This window comes from Etheostoma cragini, chromosome 1 (genome assembly GCF_013103735.1).
Source record: "Etheostoma cragini isolate CJK2018 chromosome 1, CSU_Ecrag_1.0, whole genome shotgun sequence".
NCBI classification, from domain to species: domain Eukaryota; kingdom Metazoa; phylum Chordata; class Actinopteri; order Perciformes; family Percidae; genus Etheostoma; species Etheostoma cragini.
The window spans coordinates 6,047,180-6,073,094 of record NC_048407.1 but is presented as its reverse complement, the minus strand read 5'-3'; the positions used below and the strand labels follow the sequence as shown (position 1 = coordinate 6,073,094).

General features: G+C 42.2%; 1 protein-coding gene across 2 annotated transcripts in view; it reads left to right on the top strand.

Moving 5' to 3' along the window:
• The window catches only part of cemip (cell migration inducing hyaluronidase 1), a 225,213-nt gene that overhangs the window by 145,746 nt on the left and 53,552 nt on the right, over positions 1-25,915 (top strand). For both annotated transcript variants that reach the window (XM_034867622.1, XM_034867632.1), the window contains exons 12-14: positions 8,574-8,743; positions 12,786-12,995; positions 22,464-22,669. In XM_034867622.1, the coding sequence (XP_034723513.1) occupies positions 8,574-8,743; positions 12,786-12,995; positions 22,464-22,669 (586 nt within the window). The remainder of the gene's footprint in view (positions 1-8,573; positions 8,744-12,785; positions 12,996-22,463; positions 22,670-25,915) is intronic.

Below are 25,915 nucleotides of genomic sequence, written 5' to 3'. Positions count from 1 at the left end.
CTGTGAGAAAATGCAAACACACACACACACACACACACACACAAACGGCACGAGACAGACAGACAGAAAAAAACAGCACGGGACACACACACACACACACACACACACACACACAAACGGCACGAGACAGACAAAAACCAACAGCACAAAATACACACGCACACACTCACATAAAAACTGCACTAGACAGACAGACAGACAGAAACAAACAGCACGAGACATGCACACACACACACACACACACACACACACACACAAACAGACAAACACACAAAGACAGACAGACCCACACAGACAGACAGACAGACAGACAGACAGACCTACACAGATAGACAAACAGACAGACACAGACCCACATAGACAGACAGACAGACCCAGCCAGACAGACAGACAGACAGACAGACAGACAGACAGACAGACAGACAGACAGACAGATACTACACCAGTACAAATGCATTTTCTCTTTCTCAGCCAGGCAGAAGCTTTTTGTACCACTTCTTCTTCTTTGGCTTTTGCCTTATCTGGCTCTGAAGATCTACCAGCTGGGACCTCAAGGTGCTCTCTGTCCTCTCCCACTCCTGCTCTTTTTCCTGCTGAGTCAGCTTCAGGCGTTTTGTCGCCTGAAGGAGGGATGACTTGTCCTCCTTCCACTGGTTGAGATGACTCTCCAGCTGATGTTCAAACTTTTTCTAAAGAGCAGCCATGAGGTTCTTGTTGTTCTGGTCCTGCATCTCAAGCTGGGCTCTATGGGAAGCCTGGGATCTTTCTACTAGTGTCTTTCCCTCCTCCTGTTTTCGGAGAGCTTCCTCTGTCTTGCTCAATTTATCCTTCAGCTCCCGAGCTTCAGCCCTTTCCATCTACAGATGGCTCTCCAACTCTAACTCTACGCTGGTCTTACTTACCTTGAGCTTCTGTCTCTCCTTACGAAGCTCTACCTTCTGAGTCTCCACTTCCTTTTTCAAGGCCTTCTTCTCTTTCGGAAAGCTTCTTACATCTTGCTCAATTTATCCTGCAGCTCCTGAGCTTGAGCCCTCTCAATATTCAAATTGCTCTCCAACTCTTGGTCTCAGCTACAACGAGCGTCTGTCTTTCCTTACAAAGCTCCATCTTCTGAGTCTCCACTTCCTTTTTCAGGCCCTCCTTCTCTCCCTTCATCTGCTCCAATTCGACTGTCAGGTTGAAGTATCTCAACATAACAGACACCACAAGGTCTTGAGCAATAAAGGTCTGCAGGTCTAGATCTTTTAGGGCTTTTCAAAGCCTGTTGCTGATTTTTCCCATCTGGGATTCAGATGCTCTGTTTCCCTGGGTGGGGAGGGGACACGTTCAGCCAGAGCCTCATCCTGCTGGGCTCTATGGGAAGCCTGGGATCTTTGCCTCCTTCTCCTGTTTTAGGAGAGCTTCCTCCATCTTGCTTAATTTATCCTGCAGCTCTTGAGCTTGAGTCCTCTCCATCTCCAGATGGCTCTCCAACCTCACGTTGGTGGTCTTACTTACCTTGAGCTTCTGTCTCTCTTTACAAAGCTCCATCTTCTGAGTTTCCACTTCTTTTTTCAGGGCCTCCTTCTCTCCCTTTATCTGCTCCAATTCGACTTTCAGGTCCTGAGTAATGAAGGTCCGACGGTCGAGATTCTTTTGGGCTTTTCGCAGCCTGTTGCTGGTTTTGACCAGCTGGGATTTCAGATGCTCTGTTTTCCTGGGTGGGGAGGGGACACGTTGAGCCAGCGGAGCTTTCAAGTCACACATCTCTCTCTCCATCATCTCTTTCTCATGGCCCCAACTACTGCCCTCTCTCTGTTGTTGTTGGAGCTGATCGAGCAAGTCCTCTCGGGTGATCAGGTAAACTCTTCCCTCAGAGTCACATTGGGTGAGCGTTGCCTTGCAGTCCTTCAGCTTACTCCGTACTTGTTCTTCAAGGTAACTAAGATAGAAATTAATTTGCGGTTCAATCTCTCTGGGGTTGAATTACATGTTTTCCAGTGTTTTTTCTCCTGTTGCAATGTGCACCTTTGGATTGTCACAGTCAAATGACTCTCTGATACAAACTGCTGTCTGAGTGAATTTGTGTCAGAACTCAAGTTTGCTTCTAGTCTGTCGTTATGACAACAATATATTGTATTTTTATGTTTTCAATCCAAATAGTTATTGATTATATTCCATTCTAGCTGTGATTTTAGTGTTGCTATGGACACCAGTTTGTTCATGTTTGAATATACAAAATGAATGTAATGATTTCTGATGATTCCTACAATATGGCAAAGAAAAAACACTTTATAAAATATGGAAGGAAATAAAAAGATGGATGGCTTTGAACAAGAGCAGTACACACAAGTATGCGCCAGCTGGGATGCCATTTTCTCTTACTCCAATAACAATGTGCGCTCAGCAACTACCTATTATTTAAGATGTGCCACAATAATTATAATATAAATGGTGTTTATGTCCCACACTGCTCTATGCTCCCACAATTTAATACAAAAGGCAATGTTTCGACCCTACTGCGTCTTTGTTGCATTGTTAAGATCCAGGACTTAACCAGAGAATTTGAAAAACGACAACTTCTCAGTCCCCGCCCCTTTCTGCTAAAGCCAAAACGGTCTCGTAAGCCCTTCCACGCACAAAGGAGAATGAACGTGTGTGCATGTGCAGTGATTGACACGCAGTTAGACAGATATTGCTCTCACAAGTTGCAATAGTCAATACATGGACTTATCACACGAAATATGGAAATGAGCTTGGTACCTTTTGGTGACTCAATATATTACAACTGATCATTTGTATAATTGAAAATAAAGTGTTATCTATTTTGCCGTACAAATAGTTTAATCACACTGCTTCGGTCATCTCGTCTGCTTTTTGTGTCTGAGGAAAATTTCAATTCAATTTTATGTGTAGTATTAATTCATAACAATTCATAAGTTAACTTGAGACATTTTACAGATAGAGTATGTCTGGAACACACTAGACCACATAATTTACCCAACAGTTCTAGTAGTCCATCCAGAGCAAATGACAGTGTGAAACCTGAGACAGACCCAGACTCTTGGTAGGTGGGATCTCACGACCGGTTAGGGTTGAGATGAATAGTGGCAATAACAGTCACAGTAAAAAATATTGGAACAGTTACAAAAAATAGTAGTTTGTAGTAGTTCATAGCATAGCAGGGCACTGCACCGCAGAGCGTAGTAGGATGTAACAGGGCATCACAGGACCTGTAGCAGGACCACGGTGACAGCTGCAACCATGATTTTGGAGCCTCCCTGATCCACGGAAAAATGCCGGGGTAAAAAGAACATACGGACTCTGGGGAATGACTCCCTAGGTGACTAACAGGCATTTCTGGGACATCGATGCACACAAATGGAAAGATAAAGGAGAGAGGAGCTCAGTGTGTCAAAGGAAGTCCCCCGGCAGTCTAAAACTATTACAGCATAACTACAGGGTAAAGAGAAGAGCCTGGTCGGGCTGTACCGCCCTGCCTCCCTCTAGTTTTATTATATTATTAATCATATGGTAGCTGAATCTGACAACTATGACGAGATGCAGAAAAGAGAAGGGCTGCCATGTCTGTAGCTATACACCCTCCCCCCGCTAGCCTAGGCGGACGCTGCAACTCATCACTCCCTAACTATAAGCTTTATTAAAGAGGAAAGTTTTAAGTTTACTCTTAAAAAGCTGTGACCTTTCTTTTGAACGGACCGTTTTTGTTTTGTTTTTTTAAACCCGTCCAATAGTCACCCATTCAAAAAGCATTGACATTTTTGTTTAATGGATTATACCTTGGCTTTTTAATAATACCTGGTTTTATTGCTAGTTTTGCTGAAATCTTTTCCTGAAATGAGATGAGCTGATATTTATTTAAAAGTATATAGGAAAATAGGGTCCAGGTCCAGCCTTTAATGCTTTGGGTTGTATAATTGTTTGAAATAATCCTTATTTTAATAAGGACAATAGTTAACCAAAGCTGCAGATAAGATTCCACTTCCAGGATGGCTTTGGTGTTGCCGGGATGTCAGCCGAATGTCACCTTTTTTCAGCCAGATATCCGTTACCTTCCTTTTTCTTTCTGTTGGCATTCTAACCTCCGGTGGATTTATGAGGACTAGGGTTAACAGCTCCTCAGATCTCTGCAGGGTAAATCCTGACAGCTAGCTAGACGGTCTGACCAATCTGAGTTTTCTGTTGCCTGACTAAAGCAACTTTTGCACAAACACATGTTCCACCAAAACAAGTTCCTTCCCAAGGCTATTTTGCAGAGGCACCGTAATTGGTTTAACAAAATGGTAATAAACAAGATCACATTTTTCTCCCATGGACTAGCCAGACCCTCCTTCGCAGCGCTGTGGAGGAAGGTCTGGCAATGCGAGACTATACATACCCTAATGCCTTTGGGTTTTTTTTGTACACCAGTCACCCATTCAAAAATGATTGACATCTTTATTTAATGGATTATACCTTGGCTTTTTAATAATAACTGGCTTTATTGCTATCTTTGCTGAAAGTTTTTTATGAGAAGAGATGATGTGATATTTATTTGTGTTTCTCTTTTAAATGCAGCTTGTCGTGATTTGGAATGGAAACCCTGTTTAACTATGGCATTTATATCTGCCCAAACAGATTAAAATCACACACTGAAACCATCTTTATTGCTAGAATGCCTTCCGTGAGAGTTAAGGTGGTGTGTGTGTGTGTCTGCCAGTCAGATGGAGGCCAGGTTTAGACAGCCCAGAGCAGTGTGTGGGAGTCAGTGGAAGGTGTTTGGTCTGTCTCTGGGCCAAGGGAAAGTCTCAGCCTGCATCTTGGAGTACTGTGTGTTCCTGACTGAGCCCATTCACGCTGACACGCATGCCAGCAAGGACACATACACACATGCAGACACTTGTTTTCTTTCTTTCTTACTGCATCAAGCACACATTTCTGCAGCTTCTTGCGGTCAGCGTTGTCAGCCCTCGTTGTTCTCCTGTATGATTTAAATAGCCTTTGCCTTTGTCTGTTGAGCGCCCGCAGCGGCTAAAAGTCAGCATTAACGTGACATGACGTGTCCTCTCATGGCTGTCGCTGCTGCACACGATTCACACACCAAAAAAGTAAAGTTTGCGTTTCTACTGCAGCGGATTTAGGACTCCAGGATTTATCTTCAAATCTCCGCCTGAGCTGCTGGCGTTTCTCTCCTGCCCGGCTGCATCAGGAGATCCGTTCATTAAACCCCCCCCCCCCCCCCCTTCACCTTCCCCTTTTCCTCTCTGTTTTTCCTCGGCTCTCTGACATCAACGGGGGGTTTGGCCATCAAAAGTGGAAATCCTATTTTGTTTTCCTTTTTTAGCTCCTCAGAGTTCACGTCAATCTCCTCCCAACTGTAATGTGTTTTTCATTTTTTTTAAATAATTAATTTCTTCCCGCGTGCCACTTTGCAGCGCTATTCTCCAGCTAAGGTTGCGCAGGGGAGGGGAGGGAGGCAGCTGAAGACCTGGCTGAGAAAGACACTGAGACAGAAAAACAGAGTCCAAAAGCTTGTGCCGGTTTTACATGTGGAACCTTTGACAGTTCTACATGGGATAAATGACTGGTGTAGAACATACAGCACATGGTGTGCTGCAGTGGCCTGTAGCAGTGGTGAAGGATTTAACAATTTTTCTATTTCTGCCCTGACATTTACCTAGCTTGGCAAAGCCAAAACAGACAGTTTTTCCCGTGAGATTTAGGTTTGGAAGACTGACATCACTGACAACTGATCATCCCCAGAAAATAAATAACAGACCAATAGAAACTCTCCAAACCTGAAGCAGTAGAGACACTGCATGGCCTCTTACATAAATTAACCCTTGTAATAAATTAACCCTTGTCTTCAGGTCAAATCTGACCCATTTTCTAAATGTCTACATTCAAAATATGGGTTTCTTTTTAGCTACTTAATTTTAATTACCCAAAAACAGCATGGATGATCCCATAAAACGCGCTTCACAAGTACAAAAAAAGATTGGATCTCTACTTCCCTTCAACTCTGGGTGTTTTATTCAATTTTTTTGCTTTTGAAAAAAAATGAAATGTTTTGAATTGCTTACATATGCCCTTTTGTGATAATCCTTCCTTCAAAATTGGTCTAAATTACTCATAATTTAGGTCAAGGATTAGGTATAAATATTGTAGAAATGAGGCTTATTGACTGTGAACCCTGAACTGCACCCATTGAGGGTTCAGTACCAGTAGCATTTTGGAACGATTCATAGATACATGAACATGAATCACTCTGAAAATGAAGTTATTTTTTTTTTTTTTACGAGAAGTAAAAAGACAGAACAAGGCTGGTGACTAATTCCCATAAAATCGAGTATCAGCCTTGGGGGAAAACAGATGGACTTATCGGCACTACTGTAGTAGTAAACAGTAGTAAATTGAGATCTAAAATGGTCTTTTAAGCCTGGGCTCACAATGTTTTCAATCTGAGCCGGAATGATAGTGTTCTTTTGTACTTTCTGAGTCCTGACTGTGCTGGTGGAGAGAGTAGGGAGCAGAAAAAGAGATGAAACGTTGGGGGTGGGGGGTGTGATCTCCTGTCTCTCAGATTTCACATTTCTTTGATTTTTATTCTTTCCCCCTGGCATCACTTAGTTTTTCCTAATCAGCACATTTTTGAATGTGTAGGAGTGGAGGACACATGGAACAGAGCTGGAATTGTTCCTGCGCCATTCTTCTACTTACTGTCTGATTCTGCTGCCCGTCATGGCTTATCATGGGCTCTTTGTTCCCTTCAGTCTCATCATTTGAGGCGTAAGTTGGCCTTCTAAGGAGCTACACTATGCAATATGCAAAAAACTATACCTTTCAACCATGCTGATCGTTGGAGGTGGAACTAGATCTTGCAACCCAACCAACGTTAGAGCTGTACAGTACCAAATTTAGCTGTACAATGAATTCTCTCAGAAGCAATTGCAACTAACAATATAATTGTCTCTTTGGTCAGATTAAAAAATATTTATCTATGCATTACTTCAAGTTTTGAATCATCTTTTGGTTATATATAACTATCATGTGACCCAGACAATGACACAATAAAACAAACACACAGCCTATGAAGTACACATCTTTAGTATCAGAAAACATTTTTTCAAACTGTATCCTTCCCTTGTCATTTTTGTGCCAACAACTAACAATTTAAACAATAATTCAAATATATAATCTGACAATTTTTCACTTAAATAATTACATATATCTAAACAAAACCAAAAAATACCAGTCATATGCCTTAGGATCATAGCTAATGTTAGCAATTAATTGCAGTTAAACAAAAATAACCGCGATTATGTTTATCAATTTCTACCCGTTCTGAATCAATCAATCAGACGCTGCAAAACTGCCATGTCATTTTTGTGTCTTAATCTTGTCTGTGTTTTACGTTGGCGGTCCATTATTTCCTTTAAAAAATGTGTGACATAGCGACCCACAGTGGCATTTCTCCACAACTTGCCTCGGTTTGGTCCTGTCTCTACCTGTCAGCATTCACAATAAAGGGTTCAATGTGGAGTCTGTGCAGGTTTGTGGGATTTTAGTCTACATCCTTGACGTTCCAGAGCTGCAGGAATTTCCGCCTGATGCATTATTTTCCGTTTTCCTTGTGCTTTCTTTGTGTTTGAATTTTTAATTCAGTGGATTTCTGAGGACTATTGTTAACTGCTTCTCAGATGTCTGCGCGTTAAATCCAGACAGCTAGCTAGTCTGTCACAACTATTTTAGAGTGGCTCTGTGCCAAGCTTAGCGCCACTCATGGCGATTGTTATTGTTGTGTGGACAAGCCAGACCCTCTTCTGCAGCACTGTGGAGGAAGGTCTGGCAAAGTGGAACTAGTGGGGTCCTGCAGGTTGGGCTGTGGGTTGGCTGGAGGCAGTGGTTAGGTTTTGGTCAACTCAGGGTAAAGTCCTCCCTCTCTCTCCCACACATACACACAAACACACACACACACACACGCACGCACACACAGACACACACACACACACTGCTCTACATAAATCAAAGTTTGAAATTGTACTAAAATATGATTCTAAAACATTGAAACAAACACGTCAGCAACACAAAGTAGTGGAGTTACTTTGTGTGTGTGTGTGTGTGTGTGTGTGTGTGTGTGTGTCTATGTGTATGTGTTTGTGTGTGTGTGTGTATGTATGAATGCCTCTTTCTGTTCACCATAATTATGAGTGCTGCCTGTCCATTCTCGTTTAAAATAGGATAAAATGGTGGGACAGACTAAGAGTTTTACTGTAATGTCCTCCATTGCAATTATCTGAAACATCTGTTCAGCCACACGCATACACACATAGCAAACAAACAACAAAAAAGTACTTCTCCTGGTCTCTGGTGAGAATGAACATCTGTTTACACTGGGCTCAGCTCTGCTGATGGACTGTTAGATAGTTAGTGAAGCTTCTAACAGCACTGTCAGCAGTTTAAACTCTGTTGTATTTGTTGTAATATTTAAATGTTTTGTGTGTGTGTGTGTGTGTGTGTGTGTGTGTGTGTGTGTGTGTGTGTGTGTGTGTGTGTGTGTATGTGTGTGTGTGTGTGTGCATGTGTGTGTGTAGGTAAGGCCCAGTTCATCCACATGGGGGAGGAAGTGGACGGGGTGGACATGAGGGCAGAGGTGGGCCTGCTGAGCCGTAACATCCTGCTCCGTGGAGAGATGGAACCCGGCTGCTATGGCAACGAGGCCTGCAAATTCTTCGACTTTGACACTTTCGGCGGACATTTGAAGGTACACTGGTGTCCTAACCTTGTCATTTACAGAGCCAAAGGGTGGGGGCGGAAGGGCAACACAAAGCAACTAAAACATCTAAAAAGTTGTTAAAAAACTCGACAAAATTGACAAATGGTCAAATAAGTGGTCAAACAAATTATAGAAAAGCCACTAATCCTCTGAAATAAAAACCTTTTTACAGAACAGACAAGCAGGTGATTGAATTATGAACCAATTCCTGTAGCCTGTTATGAAGTAAGTTGGATGTATTGTTGATAAATGATAGACGTTAGATTGTTACGTGTTGCGTGCCAGCCAACACATACACTGAAGAGGTGCTTTTAACAACATTAAGGCTTCGGCTAGGTTTAAATAATTTTTATTTGAGAAGGATTAAAATTATTGGCCGATGTAGACACTTGTTAATTACAACGACCCCCCCCCCCCCCCCCCCCCCCCCCCCCCCCCCCCCCCCCCCCCCCCCCCCCCCCCCCCCCCCCCATCACGGTTCATTTAATGTATAACTATAAACATTTCTGTGTTTTTACTTTAGAAGGTGAATTTATTCTTTCGACACAAAATATGTCTCTGTCAAATTCAAATACTTATTCTTCGTCTCATCAGTGAATACATAATATATAATATATGCATAATGGGGAAAAAACACTAAAATATTTAGTTTTTTTTACTTTTTCAAGGTGAAAGGATTGTACGGCCCCTGGATGTGTAAAGCCCCCCCCCCCCCGCAACCATTCACATCACATTCACACACATTTTTTCACATTGGGCCCATGACATTTATGCTTTGATATACGATTAAAAGTTAAATCAGAGCAGAGCAGGTAAAGATACTGAGCAAAACCCATGCTGGATATCTCAGCCTGACGGGCTGTCAACAGGAGGAAACTTCACAGTGGGGACAGGAAAGGACAGAAGAAAACAGAGGGGGAGAGGGAGGGGGAAGGGGAAGGAGGGAAAGAGGGAGAGAGAGAGAGTGAGATAAAGAGAAAGAGAAAGATAGAGAGAGTACCCCTTATTCCCCAGGGCCAGCTATCATATCCTATTATAAATTTCCATCAGTGGCTCATGTCACATATTTCTCAGGCATGGGTGTGTGTACAGCACGTAGGAACCCCACAAACACATACACACACACACACACACACACACACTGACGCCCTTCAGAATGAGCGCCTTAGAGCATACTCCCCTCTTGACAGTTGTGTTGTTACTGTTGTGTTAAAAGCCTGTATCTGCACTGATATCAGCTGGTCACTGAAAGAAGCAGCCGTTGTTTCTGTTCCTGTTGTTTGAATGCTTTCATAAACAGCAGGGGGTTGTAGCTTTTCCTCAAGCGCTGTCATCTTTCAGCTGCAGTTTTCAGTGGAACCAGCAGCAGTGTGCTGTCCCTCTCTCTCTAATGTCTTTAATGTTATACAGCCTTCTCCAGATCCACTCTCCTGCCATGTTAACTACCTCTTGCACATACTGTCTTTATCTAATGCATCCCTTTTTCCTCTATTCTATCTTTTGTTTTCTTCATCTTCGTTACATCCCTTTTCATTTCAATTCAAAATGCTTTATTGGCCTGAATGTCATGAAACAATGCTGCCAAGGCATCAAGGATGAAACAATTCAATAACAATAAGACAAGAAAAAATACATTACAATACAATCATACAATCATTGAATAAACTAAAATATACAAATCAAAATCAAAAATCATTTATATGTGTGTGTGTGTGTGTGTGTGTGCATTTGTGTCAATAAAGAAACAACAGTGTATTCACATAAATTTGATTAATGTCTAATGTAAAAAAAAAAATTCTATTCTATTTCTTGTGTTATACGCGAGCGTGTGCTAAGCCAGGCAGGTAATCACATACAGGAAGACCACAGTGCACAGATAATTTACCAAAATAAAAACATCTCAAAATAAAACCACCAGGTTTATGGTGATTCTGGTTGTCTTGACTTCTCACAGCAAGACACTCAATCAGGCACACGGAGAGAGAGGGACACACACACACACAGGCTACAATTACCACAGTTTACCCGCTCCTGTCTCTTTCTTTTAGAGAGAGAGAGCTAAACATAAAAGTGTGAAGATCAAGAGAGGACCGTGTCTGTGCAAATTGCCACCAGGATATTGAAACAGAATTACATTTCCTATGTACATGTCCGATGAAGACTTAAGAACCCAACATTTCCAAAAATTTAAAAAACATTTACAAGGCTTCACCACCTACACGGAGGACAAAAAACATCCTTTTTTATTAGGGGAAGATATAAGCAAGGCCTGGCTAGCAGCTAAATATGTCTTCTCCTGCCACAATACAAGGCAAAATAAACAGAGAATTTCATATATTATCATTTTTTATTTTTCTATTATTTTCTTTTGTTGTTTCAAAGTACCCTTTGTGGGACATGCAAATGATTTGTTTAGCATCTACAATTATAAAAGTATTCCGTTTACTTGTATTATTAGATTAAATCAGATGTATTTACTCATTGTTGTATACATGTATGTTTGTTCTTAGAGAGAGAGAGAGAGAGTGAGAGAGAGAGAGAGAGAGATGTGATGAATGGCCAGGCGCACGATCAGGCACGCATCTACGCAACAGGACGCTTACACACGCAGTGTGTTCCCGCTGTAACTATTATGTATCTAGTATACAGTATGTGTGTCAGGTTACTGGGATTTACACAATGAACATGTGTATAGTTGCATTTGAGAATAATATAATTCAATAGCAAATGAATGCAAACTCATATGATGTGCAAGGCTTACTCAATGCATTTGTCCATCCATCCATCCATCCATCTTCATCCGCTTATCCGGTATCGGGTCGCGGGGGCAGCAGCCCCAGTAAGGGACCCTAAACTTCCCTTTCCCGAGCCATATCAACCAGCCATATAATTGCTATGGCACAATGCATTTGTGCCATAGCAGTTATATGGCTATAGTCATGTGAACTACTGACCTAATGTTCTTATAAATAGTCATCATCATTCAGAGATAGGGCCATAGTGACGCCTGCCCCATTCGCCTTCAAAGCATCATCAACTGAATATGTGAAGTAGTGTTTTCCCGCTGGCACCGCCCGGCCCATAGACTACTTCCCCCCTTTTTTCAAAAATTTAACACAGTAACGTTTTCTCAGAGTAGTACTTTAACTTGCATAAAATTTATTTTTTATTTTTATTTTTATCGTCCTGCTTTCTTCCTCTCAGCGTCACATTTTTCCATCCAGCCTTTCCAACTTTCTCCACCTGTGGACTCTAACCACCCTAGTCCTTCTTTTTGCAGTCCTCCTCTCTTACCCCTTTCTTTTCCTCCCCCCTTTAACCCTCCTTCTTTCCTGTCTCCTCAATACCACTTTCCCTTCATGTGCCCTTCTTCTCTACATCCTCATACTGTATCTTTCCGTTCTTTTCTTGTTTCCTTTCTTCATCTTCATTCAATCTTTGCCCTCCCTTCCTGTCTTTTGTTTTATCTCATCCCCCTGTCATCACTCTTTTTTTCAGTACTTCTGTTCTTCCTCCCAAAGTATTTTTCTCTTGCTCACTCCCTTTTTCCTCTTTGCTCCCTGCATTTGTCTGTCACTTTTTCCACCCTGACCTCTCTCTTTCTCTCCATTCGCCCTTGCTCTTTTGCTTCTTATTTTTGCCAGTTATTCCTTTCCAGTATTACTCATTTCGCCATCATCCCCCTTCTCTTTCAATTAGATTTTTTTTTCTTTTTCTTTTTTATTCGCCACTGGTATGTATGTTTGTACATTCTTTCCTTTGTGTTGTTTTCTCTTTATTTTGGAATAGTTGTTCTTGTTTTTTCATCCTGTTTATTATTTCTTGTATATTCTGTATATATGCCGTGTGTCAGAGATTTGGCTGCAGTAGCAATGAAATTTCCCATTTTGGGATCAATAAGGTCTAATCTAAATTCCCAAACGCCTGAAAAAGCTGTTGTTGCATTTCAATCCCCGTTTTGGGTGCTCCCTGTTCTGTCCGTGTTATGTTGAAGAGATGGTGTGTGAAATGTCTCTGCTGTCTCTCTCAGGTGGAGCGGGGCTTCAGGGCCGTTCATATATCTGGGCTGGAGCTGCAGCACATGGGCCAGCAGACCATGGGACACTACCCGGTCCACTTCCATATGAACGGAGATGTGGACGCGAGGGGAGGCTACGACCCCCCCACTGCTGTCAGCGACCTGTCAATCCACCACTCCTTCTCCCGCTGCATAACCATCCACAGCTCCAATGGACTGCTGGTTAGTTTATGTTCAATGTTCTTGTTCTGTTTCTACCTAATGTATTTGCAAGAGTGATCTGTAGTTAAAGCTTTACTGCATAACTTTTAATATGTGCGCGATCACGGAAGACTTCTATCATGTGGATGCGCTGACAGTTTTCTTGTCATTGCTAAGAATTCCACATGAGGGGGACAGAAACTACGAACTATAGCTTTAGAGAAAACATATTTGCCATTTAGGGAAACCAAGACGGTCCGTTACCATTTTTTGTTTCCTGATAACGATTCTGGTACCTGAACTTGCGTATTGGCTGATACTGAGTACCAAACCTATCCCAGTCATTAGTGTCATATATTTCATTATGTTTTAACAGCTGTATACTAGTATCCCGGTATGGATGTGATATGATTTCTATCTTTGTTGTACAGCCTGGCTTAGGTTAAACTCTTTGTGAAACAAGAACAAAAAACAAAACCAATTAATGAATTTATTGTCTGATTTGATAGTCAGTCATAACAGAAAAAAAACATGAATAATAAACTTCAAAATAGATTTTCTTCGGGGCTAAATTAAGTGGAATGGCATCAGTGCATAAAGTACTTTCTGATACCAATACCAGTATTTTGGTCAGTATCAGAGGGTTTTCAGATAGTGGTATTAGTATCAGAACATCTTTAGGAAACAGCTAGCCTGGAGCGACCGATGGGAGTCTCATGATCAGCTGGACGGAGATGGCATCTTAAGGCGTAGCTCTTGGACCAGTTTGACCAAATAGTTGTTTTATATGGTTTCTACGCCGTTATTCTACCACTATATGCTTGATATAGTTACTTAAGGGATGCTATAAAAGGTTTAATGAGGAGCAATACCATCCCTTTCTGCTCTAATACACGCAAAGCTAAGTTATTGAAACTACAAAACCTTGAAGCTGAGTTCACCAGACTAGACTCATTGTTACAAAATGATTTTACTGAATGGATAGCTTTAGAACGATCATTAGTCAAGAAATAAATAAACACTGAAAAATCTGAATTCCTCATCCAAAAGACAGTGCTAATACTTTCAGGGTGCTAGACCTATTCACCTGCTCTCTATGAGGTCAAGATCCAATGATTAATCTTCTGCTGGCTATTGGCATAAATTACAATCAGTGATATCTAAATTTATCTGGAAAGACAAACGGCGGCAACTTAAGATGTCTACTCTACAGAGAAGGAAGGAGGATGGTGGCCTCTCAGTTCCCAACTTCAAACACTATTTTTGGTCCTTGGTGTTAAGGCCCCTTCTCACTTGGTGTAGCCCATTTATGTCTGTCTGCTGGCGTACCTTAGAGAGTGCTATGACAGAGCCTTGGTCAGTCTATGACATTCTTTTTGCCAATGTTTCTAATTCATTCAGTCTACCACGTTCCACTTTTATGTTTTACCTGCAGTGAAGATCAGCACATAAGGCTTACGGTGTCCCATGGCAGAGGCCTTTGTCCATCCATCCTATTCAAAAGTTATTTACTGTGCAGCCCAAAAACTGTGGTATGGTATCAAGGCTTTATCAGTTCTTATAGATATCTGGCTATAGGCCGTTCCTATTCAGAGGATCTGGGTACGCGATTGCCAAGGGCCTTGTTCTTGACTGGCATGATGTCTGGTCTAACATTCAAGAAGTATCTTGCAATCTAGATCATCAACAGATTAACGACAATTTCATTCATAGGACGTATCTCACCCCCGTGAAAATGATTAGCATAATTAGCGTCTCTGTCTAAAAGTGATTTAATCCTCCTACCAGCAACAGTGACTCTCACTAAATCCTACATTATATCTTGTTTGTTTAATAGATACAAAAAACTAAATGTCAAAACGAATTGGTCACGTCATCTCGTTCTCTGAGACTAAGCTACTTGCGTTGTCATGGCGACAGCCAGCAGTGGCCAGAGTATACATAAGGCCTAATGTTTATGTTGATTTACTCAATGTTGATGAGATATGGTTTGGTTTGGACGTGTGAATTTCAACAGTGATTAGGTCTTATATTGGAGCTAAAAACACTTGTGATCACTTTTTGACAAAACTCTTAAAATCCAAAACATAGTAAATGTTCTTCCCGGCGCTCGTTGGATTGCAGTCACGGAGCACAGCAACCAGCGCTCATAAGAGTGTCATGTTGAACCGCAAATCACCATTGAATCAAATTAAAAGGTTCTTCATATCTGGGAAAAAATCATGTGACCTCTTTGAAATCCTTCCCTCGAAGAATCGGAATCGAGAATTGATAGGAACCGGAATAGAAAGTAAGAAACAAGATGGAATCAGAGTTTTTAACTCCGACTCCTCAGAGTGCTCACTTGCTTAGCAAAGGAGTCAACGTTCATAACATGGATGTATCTAAAGGGGAACTGTCATGTCTATTGTCTGTCATTTTTTTGTTTCCCATCAGTTATATTTTGTCACTTCCTGTTTTTATTTTTGCTCTTTTGCTTTTATACTTTGCCTGTGAGTCGGGGTGCAGCGATTTCACTAGGAACCTGGTGTGGATCCAACAAACAAACTCAGTTCTGCTTGAAACGGCGGGTCTTGGTTTGCTTCCTAATGAACTAGAGTTCAGTTCACTTCACTTGGGAACACGAGCTGAGACAAATACAGGAAGTGAACCAAAAACAGCATTTACTAGTCTGCAATTTCAATCTTGCCAACAATTTACAGACTTATGTATTACTTAGGCGATGATAACTTTCAGATCCATATTATTTTGAGCACACAATGCTTGTCATCTGTATGACATCATCAGTCTGTGTGACTGAATCTCTCTCTCTCTCCTTTACTCGCTGTCTATCAGCTGCTCATTGTTGCAGAACCAGAAGAAACCAAGACGTTATAAATGTTGTGTTGCTTCGTTCTTTCAGAGAAAACAAGCGTTGGCGAGTTTCAAATAATCTGTTCAATAAATGAGCGACCGTTTCGATCGCGTGTCGTATGTTCACGGTGTTTGGGGAGTTTGACAGTGCGGTGTGAAATCAAACCCAACCAAATAAACACCAATGTTGACACTTCACCCCCGAATCAGGTTAAAGTACGACATATGGAAATGGCCAAAATCGCACTAATTTCGAACATTTAAAACAAAATGGCGGACTTCCTGTTTGGTTTAGGGGGGGGGGGGCTGCAATGGAGTTTTATGTCCGCCCTGCCATGATACATATGTGTATCAAGTTTTGTGACTCCACGATAAATTTAGTGCAGGGGCTGAATTTTCGTAATATTGTAGCTGGCGCTAGCAAGCCATTTTTGTGCACCAATTTCCGAAACCATTAAAATACGTACATTTTCACCAGACTTGATGCAACCGCCAAATTTGGTGAGTTTTTGAATATGATAAGTCCTCCAAAAAGGCAATTCATTTGACGGAAAAAGAAAGAAAGAAAGAAAGAAAGAAAGAAAGAAAGAAAGAAAGAAAGAAAGAAAGAATAATAATTATTAAAGCTGCAAGCAGCGATGGAGGGCCCTCGCTAATCTGCGCGAGTCGGGGTTACTGGCGGACGCCTCTCCTTGAGACCGCGCATTTGCGCGTCACTCATACGCTCAAAATCGTCACCAATAAAAAAGGTAGTCTCTGCTGAGTTAATTGATACCTTACACAAGCCTATAAGTCATACAAGTCACTATCTGTGAAATGGGGCCTGGCCGCATCATAGGGGGGCGGGTCAAACATCACCAATAAAAAAGGAAGTCTCTGCTGAGTTCATTGATACCTTACACAAGCCTATAAGTCATACAAGTCACTATCTGTAAAATGGGGCGTGGCCGCATCATAGATGAGCGGGTCAAACATCACCAATAAAAAAGGAAGTCAATGCTGAGTTCATTGATACCTCACACAAGACTGTACCTATAACGGTTCAAATGTTATGAAAATGGGCGTGGCCTGAGCGTGTGCGTGGTCAAATGATAGGGGCCGGCTCAGTATCACATGTAGACCACACATTCTAAGTTTCATGTAAATCGGATGAAGTTTGACACATAAGGCTTATTTCTTCAAAAAAAGTTTGAAGATGATCGGATGAATTCTCTAGGAGGAGTTCGTTAAAGTGCAGCACCTTGTCTTTTAGGCCTACTTCCTGTTGCCAGTAGGGGGCGTTATGACTTTGAGCGAATTTCTGCGTGTAGATGTCGTCAGGGGCGGACTCTGATGAATCCTGAAAAGTTTCAAGCCAATTGGACAATCTACACTCAAGTTACACTCACTTCCATTCAAAAGGCATATTTCCTGTTGCCAGATGGGGGCGCTATCTCCAAAAGTCCATACTGGCCTGCAGATGTCCTCAGGCCTGGACTCTTGGTGTTTGTGGGAAATTTCAATTAGATACGACAACGTACACTGTAGTTACAGCCAATTTCATCTTCATCACTAGACACCCAAAATGGCCGCCATGCCACGCCCACACCGTATGACGAAATATTTTTCTTTTAATAACTTTTCGCGCTCGGGCCCTAAATAATTCCTTCAGTTCAAATAGGGCCTTTGCCACTGTCGGCGCTCGGGCCCTAATAAAACAATGTATTTAATAAACTACAGTTATATTGTAAAGTAACTAGTAACTAAAGCTGTCATATAGTGGAGTAAAAAGTACAATATTTCTCCTGTCTAATGTCAAGATCCCACCACAGGACTTTAGCCCTTAGTTTCCTTAGTTTTTTTTGGAGTTCCAAGACCTAAGCACCACATCAGAGGAAAATCTATGTTGGCTCTGCGTCTCCGTGTGAAAACAGACATTAGAGGCTTGCTGATGACCCCCAGTTACCTCAACATTTTCATTTGGCTGTGATGAATATTGGATTTTTTGCATTTAATTGGCTATGTATGGTGTACTCCAGCAATTTACTATCGTTTATTCATAAAGCTGGGAGGCTAGTGGGACACAGATTTTAAAATAAAAAGGGAAGGGGGGGTAGGGGGTTTACACAATTCTTTACCCTGATCCCAGTCCTATAATTCAGATACAGAGTTGGATCTGATAAATATATTTACCTAAATGTTAAATGTTGAAAAATATACAGAAACAGCTACAATATAATAAAATAAATGATGAAAAATATGCAGAAAGCAAGTAAGATTTATTTTGATATTAGTACTGATGCATTATGCAGCAAGTAAATGGGGTTAATTTAATAAAAGCTGAATTTTACAACTTAATAGATGTTTCATAACATCTTTAACAGTTATTTATATTTTATAAAATTAACATGTGTTTGTATAAAATCTGAAAAGCATAGAATTTGTCAAAGCAGCATATAATAGAGCTGTTGGTGAGTTTGCAGGTGCAGTAAACATTTCCATGGTAACAGCAAGTTCCACCAATCAGATATGTCAATGTGACGCTAAGAATTGTGGGTAGGGTAGTATTTTGCCAAAGGATTGTGAATAAATTGTGTTTTTTTTAAAACAGGGTTGATTTCCTGCAGATGCGTGGCCTCTGTAGGAGCATCGACTTTTATTTCACAACATCCAAGCTTGTGGTCAGTCTATCTCGGATAGTTTAGACATACTAAGTAATAATCAAAATCCTTATGGATGGAAGTCAATGGGATTTCTACTTCCTGAACTACACTGTTGAGTTCTGTTTAAAAAAAAAAAAAAAAAAATAGAATGTTGAGACATCAAAGCATTCAAGAACTCTGATCTTTTGTTGTGCACTTTCATGATGATGTCACTCAAGTGATGACGTTCCATCTACATCATAAAACAAGAACACTAATACTCAGAGGCAACTGTTGGAGACACACAGAAACCAACTACTGAAAACACTTTGTCAGGACGCATTTGATTAAAAACAGAAATGGAGAAACACGAGCACAAGAATCAAATGGAGGATATAGAAGGTCCATCAACATTGGAGCTGCTTTTAGAAGTCACGATCAAGGAGTTTAATAGGGACAAAAATGAGTTCTTGGACAGACTCAGTGTGGCCGCCAGCAACCTGCAATGTACGCGCCCCATCCAGCCAGAGAATCTACAGGAGGACCAGAACCTGAGACCCAAGCATGAAGAGGAGGAGCAGATGCAAATACAAGAAGAAATTGAAAGTCTGAGTCGGTCCCCCAGAGCGCTTCCGGTTGTGTCAGCCAAAATAGAGGTGCTCACAAAACAGCAGGGAGAAAGGGCAGTTACTGAGACCGTCTCAAAGGATGTAGGCCTGAAGGACGAAATCGCAGCCCTCAAGAAGGAGTTAGAGGAGGTAAAAAATGTGACAGCTGCCAAGCTCCTGGAGCTGCAAGAAGAAATTGCAGCGCTTAAGAAGGATATGGAGGAAAGGAAGGCTCTGCAGAGAGAAGCCTTAAAAGAGGTGACTGCCCAGCAACCAAGGGACTTTGTGAGGCAGAAAGAAGAGGCAACGGAACTCTACGTGGACGCTGTTGAGAGTCTGAAAGAAGAAAAACCAGCCCTTCAGAATGAAGCGGAGAACCAGCCGACAGAAGCCCACAAAGAAACGAAGGCTGCCGGTCAGCTCAAGGAAATTATACAACCGCAAAACGAGGAACTCAAACCCGACCTTGAGCAGAATCAAAGTCAACAAAAGATCAAAAAAAAGAAGAAGCTTTCTCGATGGAAGAGATTCAAGAAGTCTGAGTCTTGTGCTCTTTTAGTGCAGTGTCTTTGCTGCATGATCTTTCCTCTGCTTGCATGTTTTGGCTAATAATCTTGCTTTTACTCTGAGGGAAACTATGAACAGCAGCTCTTGGATACTTCTAAATCATTAGACTATACATTTTTTGTGAACGTTGTAGAACTTTGCCATATTTTGTCATACTTTGTCATATGTTTCTGCGTGAGCGTGGCCAATCAATAATGATAATAATAATAATAATAATAATAATAATAATACAAATACATTTCATTTAAAGACGCCTTTCTTGGCACTCAAGGACGCCGCACAGGGAATTTATAAATTATAACAGCAAAGCAAATACTATACAGCAAAACATACTCCCAGGCCCCTTCCAAGATCCTTACAGAGATTGGATGGCCCTGAGAAGGAACCCCCTCACCCCATACTCCCGCAGCACCTCCCACAATTTCTCCCAGGGGACCCGGTCATACGCCTTCTCCAGATCCACAAAACACATGTAGACTGGTTGGGCATACTCCCAGGCCCCCTCCAAGATCCTTGCGAGAGTGAAGATCTGGTCTGTTGTTCCACGGCCAGGACGGAATCTGCATTGTTCCTCTTCAATCTGAGGTTCGACTATCGGCCAAACCCTCCTTTCCAGCACCTAAGAGTAGACTTTACCAGGGAGGCTGAGAAGTGTGATACCCCTGTAACTGGCACACACCTTCTGGTCCCCCTTTTTGAAGAGGGGAACCACCACCTCGGTCTGCCACTCCTTAGGCACCATCCCAGACTTCCACGCAATGTTGAAGAGGCGTGTCAACCAAGACAGAAACCTCCACACCCAGAGCTTTTAGCATTTCTGGACGGATCTCATCAATCCCTGGGGCTTTGCCGCTGTGGAGTTGTTTGACTACCTCAGCGACTTCCACCAGGGAAATTGACGACAATCCCCCATCATCCTCCAGCTCTGCCTCTACCACAGAGGGTGTGTCAGCTGGATTTAGGAGTTCCTCAAAGTGCTCCTTCCACCGCTCTATTACCTCCCCAGTTGAGGTCAACAAAGTCCCACCCTTACTGTAAACAGCTTGGATGATTCCTCGCTTCCCCCTCCTGAGGTGGCGAACGGTTTTCCAGAAGCACCTTGGTGCCGACCGAAAGTCCTCCTTCATGTCTTCCCCAAACTTCTCCCACACCCGCTGCTTTGCCTCTGTCACGGTAGAGGCTGCCGCCCTTCGGGCCCGTCGGTGCCTTGCAACTGCCTCCGGAGACCCACGGTGTCCATCAGGGTGTTTGTGGGTTACCGCCCCTTGAGGCACCTAAGACGCTAAGACCACAGCTCGCAGCCTCAGCAATGGAAACTTTAAACATTGTCCACTCAGGGCTTACCAGGTCTGTCCAGAGTCCTCCCCCCATCCCCTGACCCAACTCACCACCAGATGGTGATCCGTTGACAGCTCTGCCCCTCTCTTCACCCGAGTGTACAAAACATACAGCCTGAGATCAGATGAAACGATTATAATACCCGTAGGCGTAGGAAGGCGACCCTCTCGTTCACCGGGGTAAACTCCAACGCAGCGGCGCTCAGCCGGGGACTTGCGACTATCCCCACACCCGCCCGGCGCCTCACACCCTGGGCAACTCCGGAGTAGGACAGAGTCCAACCCCTATCCAGGACTTTGGTTCCAGAACCGAGACTGTGCGTAGAAGTAAGCCCCACCAGATCTAACTGGTAGCGCGCCACCTCCCGCACAAGTTCCGGCTCCTTCCCCCACAGAGAGGTGACATTCCACGTCCCCAGAGCAAGCCTCTGCCGCCCGCGTCTGGTCCGTTGAAGCCCCTGACCTTACTTACTTACTTACTTTTTATTTCTGCAGTTTTACCATTCCAGATAAGTAGATTGATTTAGCTACATTTGTTTAAAGTATGTATGGTTTTCTACCGTTAATGAAATAGGAATATATTTAAAAAAGCCAAATGATAAAAGGGAAAACACTTCTGCTCAACACTCAACACAAGACATTTCTGTTTATTAACAGTTGTATGACTTTATGTTTTCTTGCAGAAATTGTCCATAGATGTCCACCAAAACTGCAACTTTTGAATGTTACTGCCAATTAAAAATGATTGTCCTAAGATTTAATACTTATTTCTGAGATTTTTAGCATGTTTTCCACCAACCACACTTTATGTTGTTCATTTCCTAATTCCTTCAGTTCCATTAGGGCATTCGCCGCTGTCGGCGCTCGGGCCCTAATAATAATTCCTTTAGTTCCATCAGGGCCTTCGCCGTTGTTGGCGCTCAGGCCCATAATAATTCCTTCAGTTCCAATAGGGCCTTCGCCGCTGTCGGCGCTCGGGCCCAAATAATAAAGAATAAAGAATTCCTTCAGTTTCAATAGGGCCTTCGCCGCTGTCGGCGCTCTGGCCCTAATAATTCCTTCAGTTCCAATAGGGCCTTCGGCGCTGTCGGCGCTCGGGCCCTAAAAATTCCTTCAGTTCCAATCGGGCCTTCACCGCTGTCGGCGCTCGGGCCCTAATGAATTAATACATAACAATCATGAAACCGTGATTATGCCTCAGACTGTAATTGTACTAAAACAATCTATAAATGTTGCATCCCTACCTGAGTGGGTCACGCATTTGGAGTCCATTTCCTCAGTTTGTGCAAACCAAACAGGAACCCTAATTAATGGTGCATGTAACAGAAAGTGGTGCAAAGATGAGAAATTAGGCTTTGGAAAGTTGAAAGTTTCACAACCAATGAAATGACGTTGCTGGCCGTTATTTTGCTAAAGTAAATCTGTGACGGAAGCTTTTCACTAGAGTGACATTCTGTATACGCCCTGTAATCAGTCAAATTCACCGTGTCCCTCCCCTCTCAGGTAAAGGATGTGGTGGGCTATGACACGTTGGGTCACTGTTACTTCACGGAGGATGGTCCGGAAGAGAGAAACACGTTCGACCACTGTCTGGGCCTGATGGTGCGAGCCGGGACCCTGCTGCCTTCAGACAGAGACAGCAAAATGTGCCGCAACATCACTGACGGAGCCTTTCCAGGATACGTGGCCAACCCACGGCAAGACTGCAGGTAGGACACACATGCATAAACTGTACTGAGGAGGCATCAGTTTGATTTAACTCTTTGGGAAACATAGTCGTCCGTCCAAAGTTGATACAGAAGCCAGCAAGATAATAGGTAGTTATGGCCTGATGAAGCTTTGTGAACCAGATTTTTTACTTTCTGTGCCCACTAGATGGCGCTCTTGTTTTTAAAAGAAAGGGCAAAGGCATTGCAATTCAGTATGTTCTCCACCAATTGATCAACAGAGAGCGCCATCTAGTGGGCTTAGAAAATAAAAACACTGGTTCACAAAGCTTCATTCACCATCCCTACCTATTATCTTGCTGGACTCTTTACCAATTTTGGACGGACAACTCTGTTTCCCATAGAGTTAAATCAAACTGAAGGCTCCTGAGTACAGTCATCATTGACAATAGGCATACAGCAGCACTCTCTGACAAAGATTTTGATAGTTTTGTAAAAGACACGGTCAAGCTTGTCAAGCTCTGACTACCCACTCTTGGAGGAATTCATTCCCCTGCCCTCTGGGCCGAGATATAGGTTCCTTAGAGCAACATGGTACACATTTTCTTTTGTTCCTTGTGAAATTAAAGCTATTCATTTGCACAACTCTTGAATGCATAGTTTTTATTAATGTTACTTTTTGCAATCTCAGGGACACTTTTTTAAATGTTGTTTTTTGTACCTCCAACTTTCAATTAATGTCATCATTAAACATCATGTTGCTGTGGAAAACAACTAAGACAGAGTTCCGGCTGCGTTCCAGTTTTTTAGATGGATTGCTATGGAATTTTGTAGGGACGTTCCTGGTCCCCAGATGATGGATCCAACTGACTTGAGTGATCTGACTGTTCTTTAGTGCCAACATGAGGTTGACATTTGTGGTTCACAGTGAAATGCTTTGAAGAGAATTAGATTAGATAGAAAGGAGGTTTCAGGTGTAGTGCTGCCATGTGCTAATCTGCTGTGTAGCTAAACTACATGTTGCTATTTCTGACATACCTAAAAATGGAACTTTTATGATTTTCTTATTTTGCCTGATGAAAGGGAATATGAAAGGGTATATGAAAGGGATTTTCTGAGAAACACAAGAATTGGCACATTTATGAAAAAATAAAATGTAGGAGAAATGTCTGTGAAGAAAAATAAACTCCTTTATTAATCTGCTGGTTGGCTGGGTGGGAAAGGTCATCTGAACTCTAGTGCAAATAAAACAACCGACTCTGGTCTGCTTGAAGACAGAGGTCTCAGTTCTCTTCCAAATGCACTGGAGTCAGAGCGCTTTCACACCTATACTGTAGTTCCGTGGACTTGGTGCGATTCGGGGGTGAAGCTACAACATTGTTGCATTTTTCATTTGATTAGGTTTGCTTTCACTTTGTCAAAAGAACCAAACGCTGGAAACAAAGGTCACGGGATCGAAACAGTCACTTGTTGATCGGACAGAATATCTGAAACTCTGAAAATTCTGGTCACAGAAATAATAAAGCAACACCACATTTACAACGTCTTGGGTTTTCTGCTTCTGCTTTAGTGTTTCTATTATTTTAGAAGAAAGCGTGCAATATGGTCAGCTGACAGACAGCAAGTGAAGGAGAGAGAGAAAGATGAGGATGTCACACAAACTAATGATGTCACACAGACAACCAGCAATGTGTGATCACAATAAGCTATGGATCTTCCCTTAAATCAAATACAAGTCATAAATTGTGTGCAAGGTTATAACTACAGGCTAGTAAACACATTATTTTGGTTCACTTTTGGAAGAGTTCGCAAACAGTTCAGATGAGCTTTCACAATATCAGGTGAGAACACGATCGGGCCCAAATATAGGAAGTAAACCAAAAAAACATTGCATTTACAAGCCTGCAATTTATAATTCAAACTTACACACAATTTATGAACATTTGCATGATTTAAGGGAAGATAACTTTCAAATCCATAACTTATTTTGACCACACATCGCTCGTCATCTGTGTGACAACACATCGTCATCTCACGTCACCAGGGCGTTTGAAACAAACGCCAGACAGCGGCGAAGGCCCGACAATGTTCCAACTCCACCCCCAAATCGCGGGTCCAAAAGTCCACCAAACTAGAGATGTGAAAGTCAAGAAACCCTTAAGGAAGATGCAGAAATAAACAAAAACAGCAACATCTCAAAGAGAGGAAACTGATGTTAAATGTAATTAATGGGACAGTATGAAGTGTCAGTGTCCACACTCTGTGTACTCACTTTAAAGATGGCTGATGCTTACCAGACATTAGAAGCCTTTGAAAAGACTAAAGTCCAACACCATATTACATCTAAAGACAATTATCCCACATCTAATGTTGAAGACTGTCATAACATGTAAAGACTGGGGATTTTGCAGGTTCACACATTTCAAGACTACAGCTAGCTTTGTTTAGATATAACCAAGCTAGCTAGCTACCGCTAGCTGCTAATTTAAGTGAAAGTTTGCAGATTTTCTGTTTTGCCATAAATACAGATGATTGTCTCCAGTATCAGGAGGTCTGCGTTTTTGTCTGCCGGTAAAACTCCTGTTGAATGATGCGCTTTAGAAGGGTTGAAAATTGGCAACTTTCCCTCTTTAGTGTTTACCTTACGCGCAATAGCAACCATAAACAACACTGGCTCTAGCCGATTGCTGCTTCCTGTTTGGTGGTGGAAGGAGCTCAACCATTGGTTGTTGACAATGTTCACAAGATTTAACATACGGAAAAAGACAGGGAAAAGACTGACTGGTGGAGTTTTATGACCTTGCACCAAGCGATGGAGACGATGGGAGCGCCCCGACTCTAGCAGGACTCAGGATTTGATTCTGATATTGAAAGTTAGTCTGCGACAGTGGAATCACTTGAGAAGTCGTTTGGTGTAAGCTTTATCAGGGTGAAGATGTGGCGAGTAAATTTATTAAACATAAACAAAGTACAAACCAACAAAGGGTGTCCAGCAAAACAGCAGGCCACAAAATAAAAAATGAGGCGAACTACAAAACAGAAATAACAGGAACACCAAGATTAAGTAGGTAGACAAACCAGGTAGACACTCCAAACAGAAACAACAATGGTCTGACAACGGACAAGGGGAAAAACAAGACTAAATACAGAAGGTAACGAGGTAAGAGGCAGTGACACAAGGGCTGGGAAACAGGTGGAAGACATCAGTTAATCACAAGGGCAGGGAAACAAAGGCAGGAAGTAAAACTAAACAAGAAGGCACAGAGAGCAAGAATACGGAGAACTAGA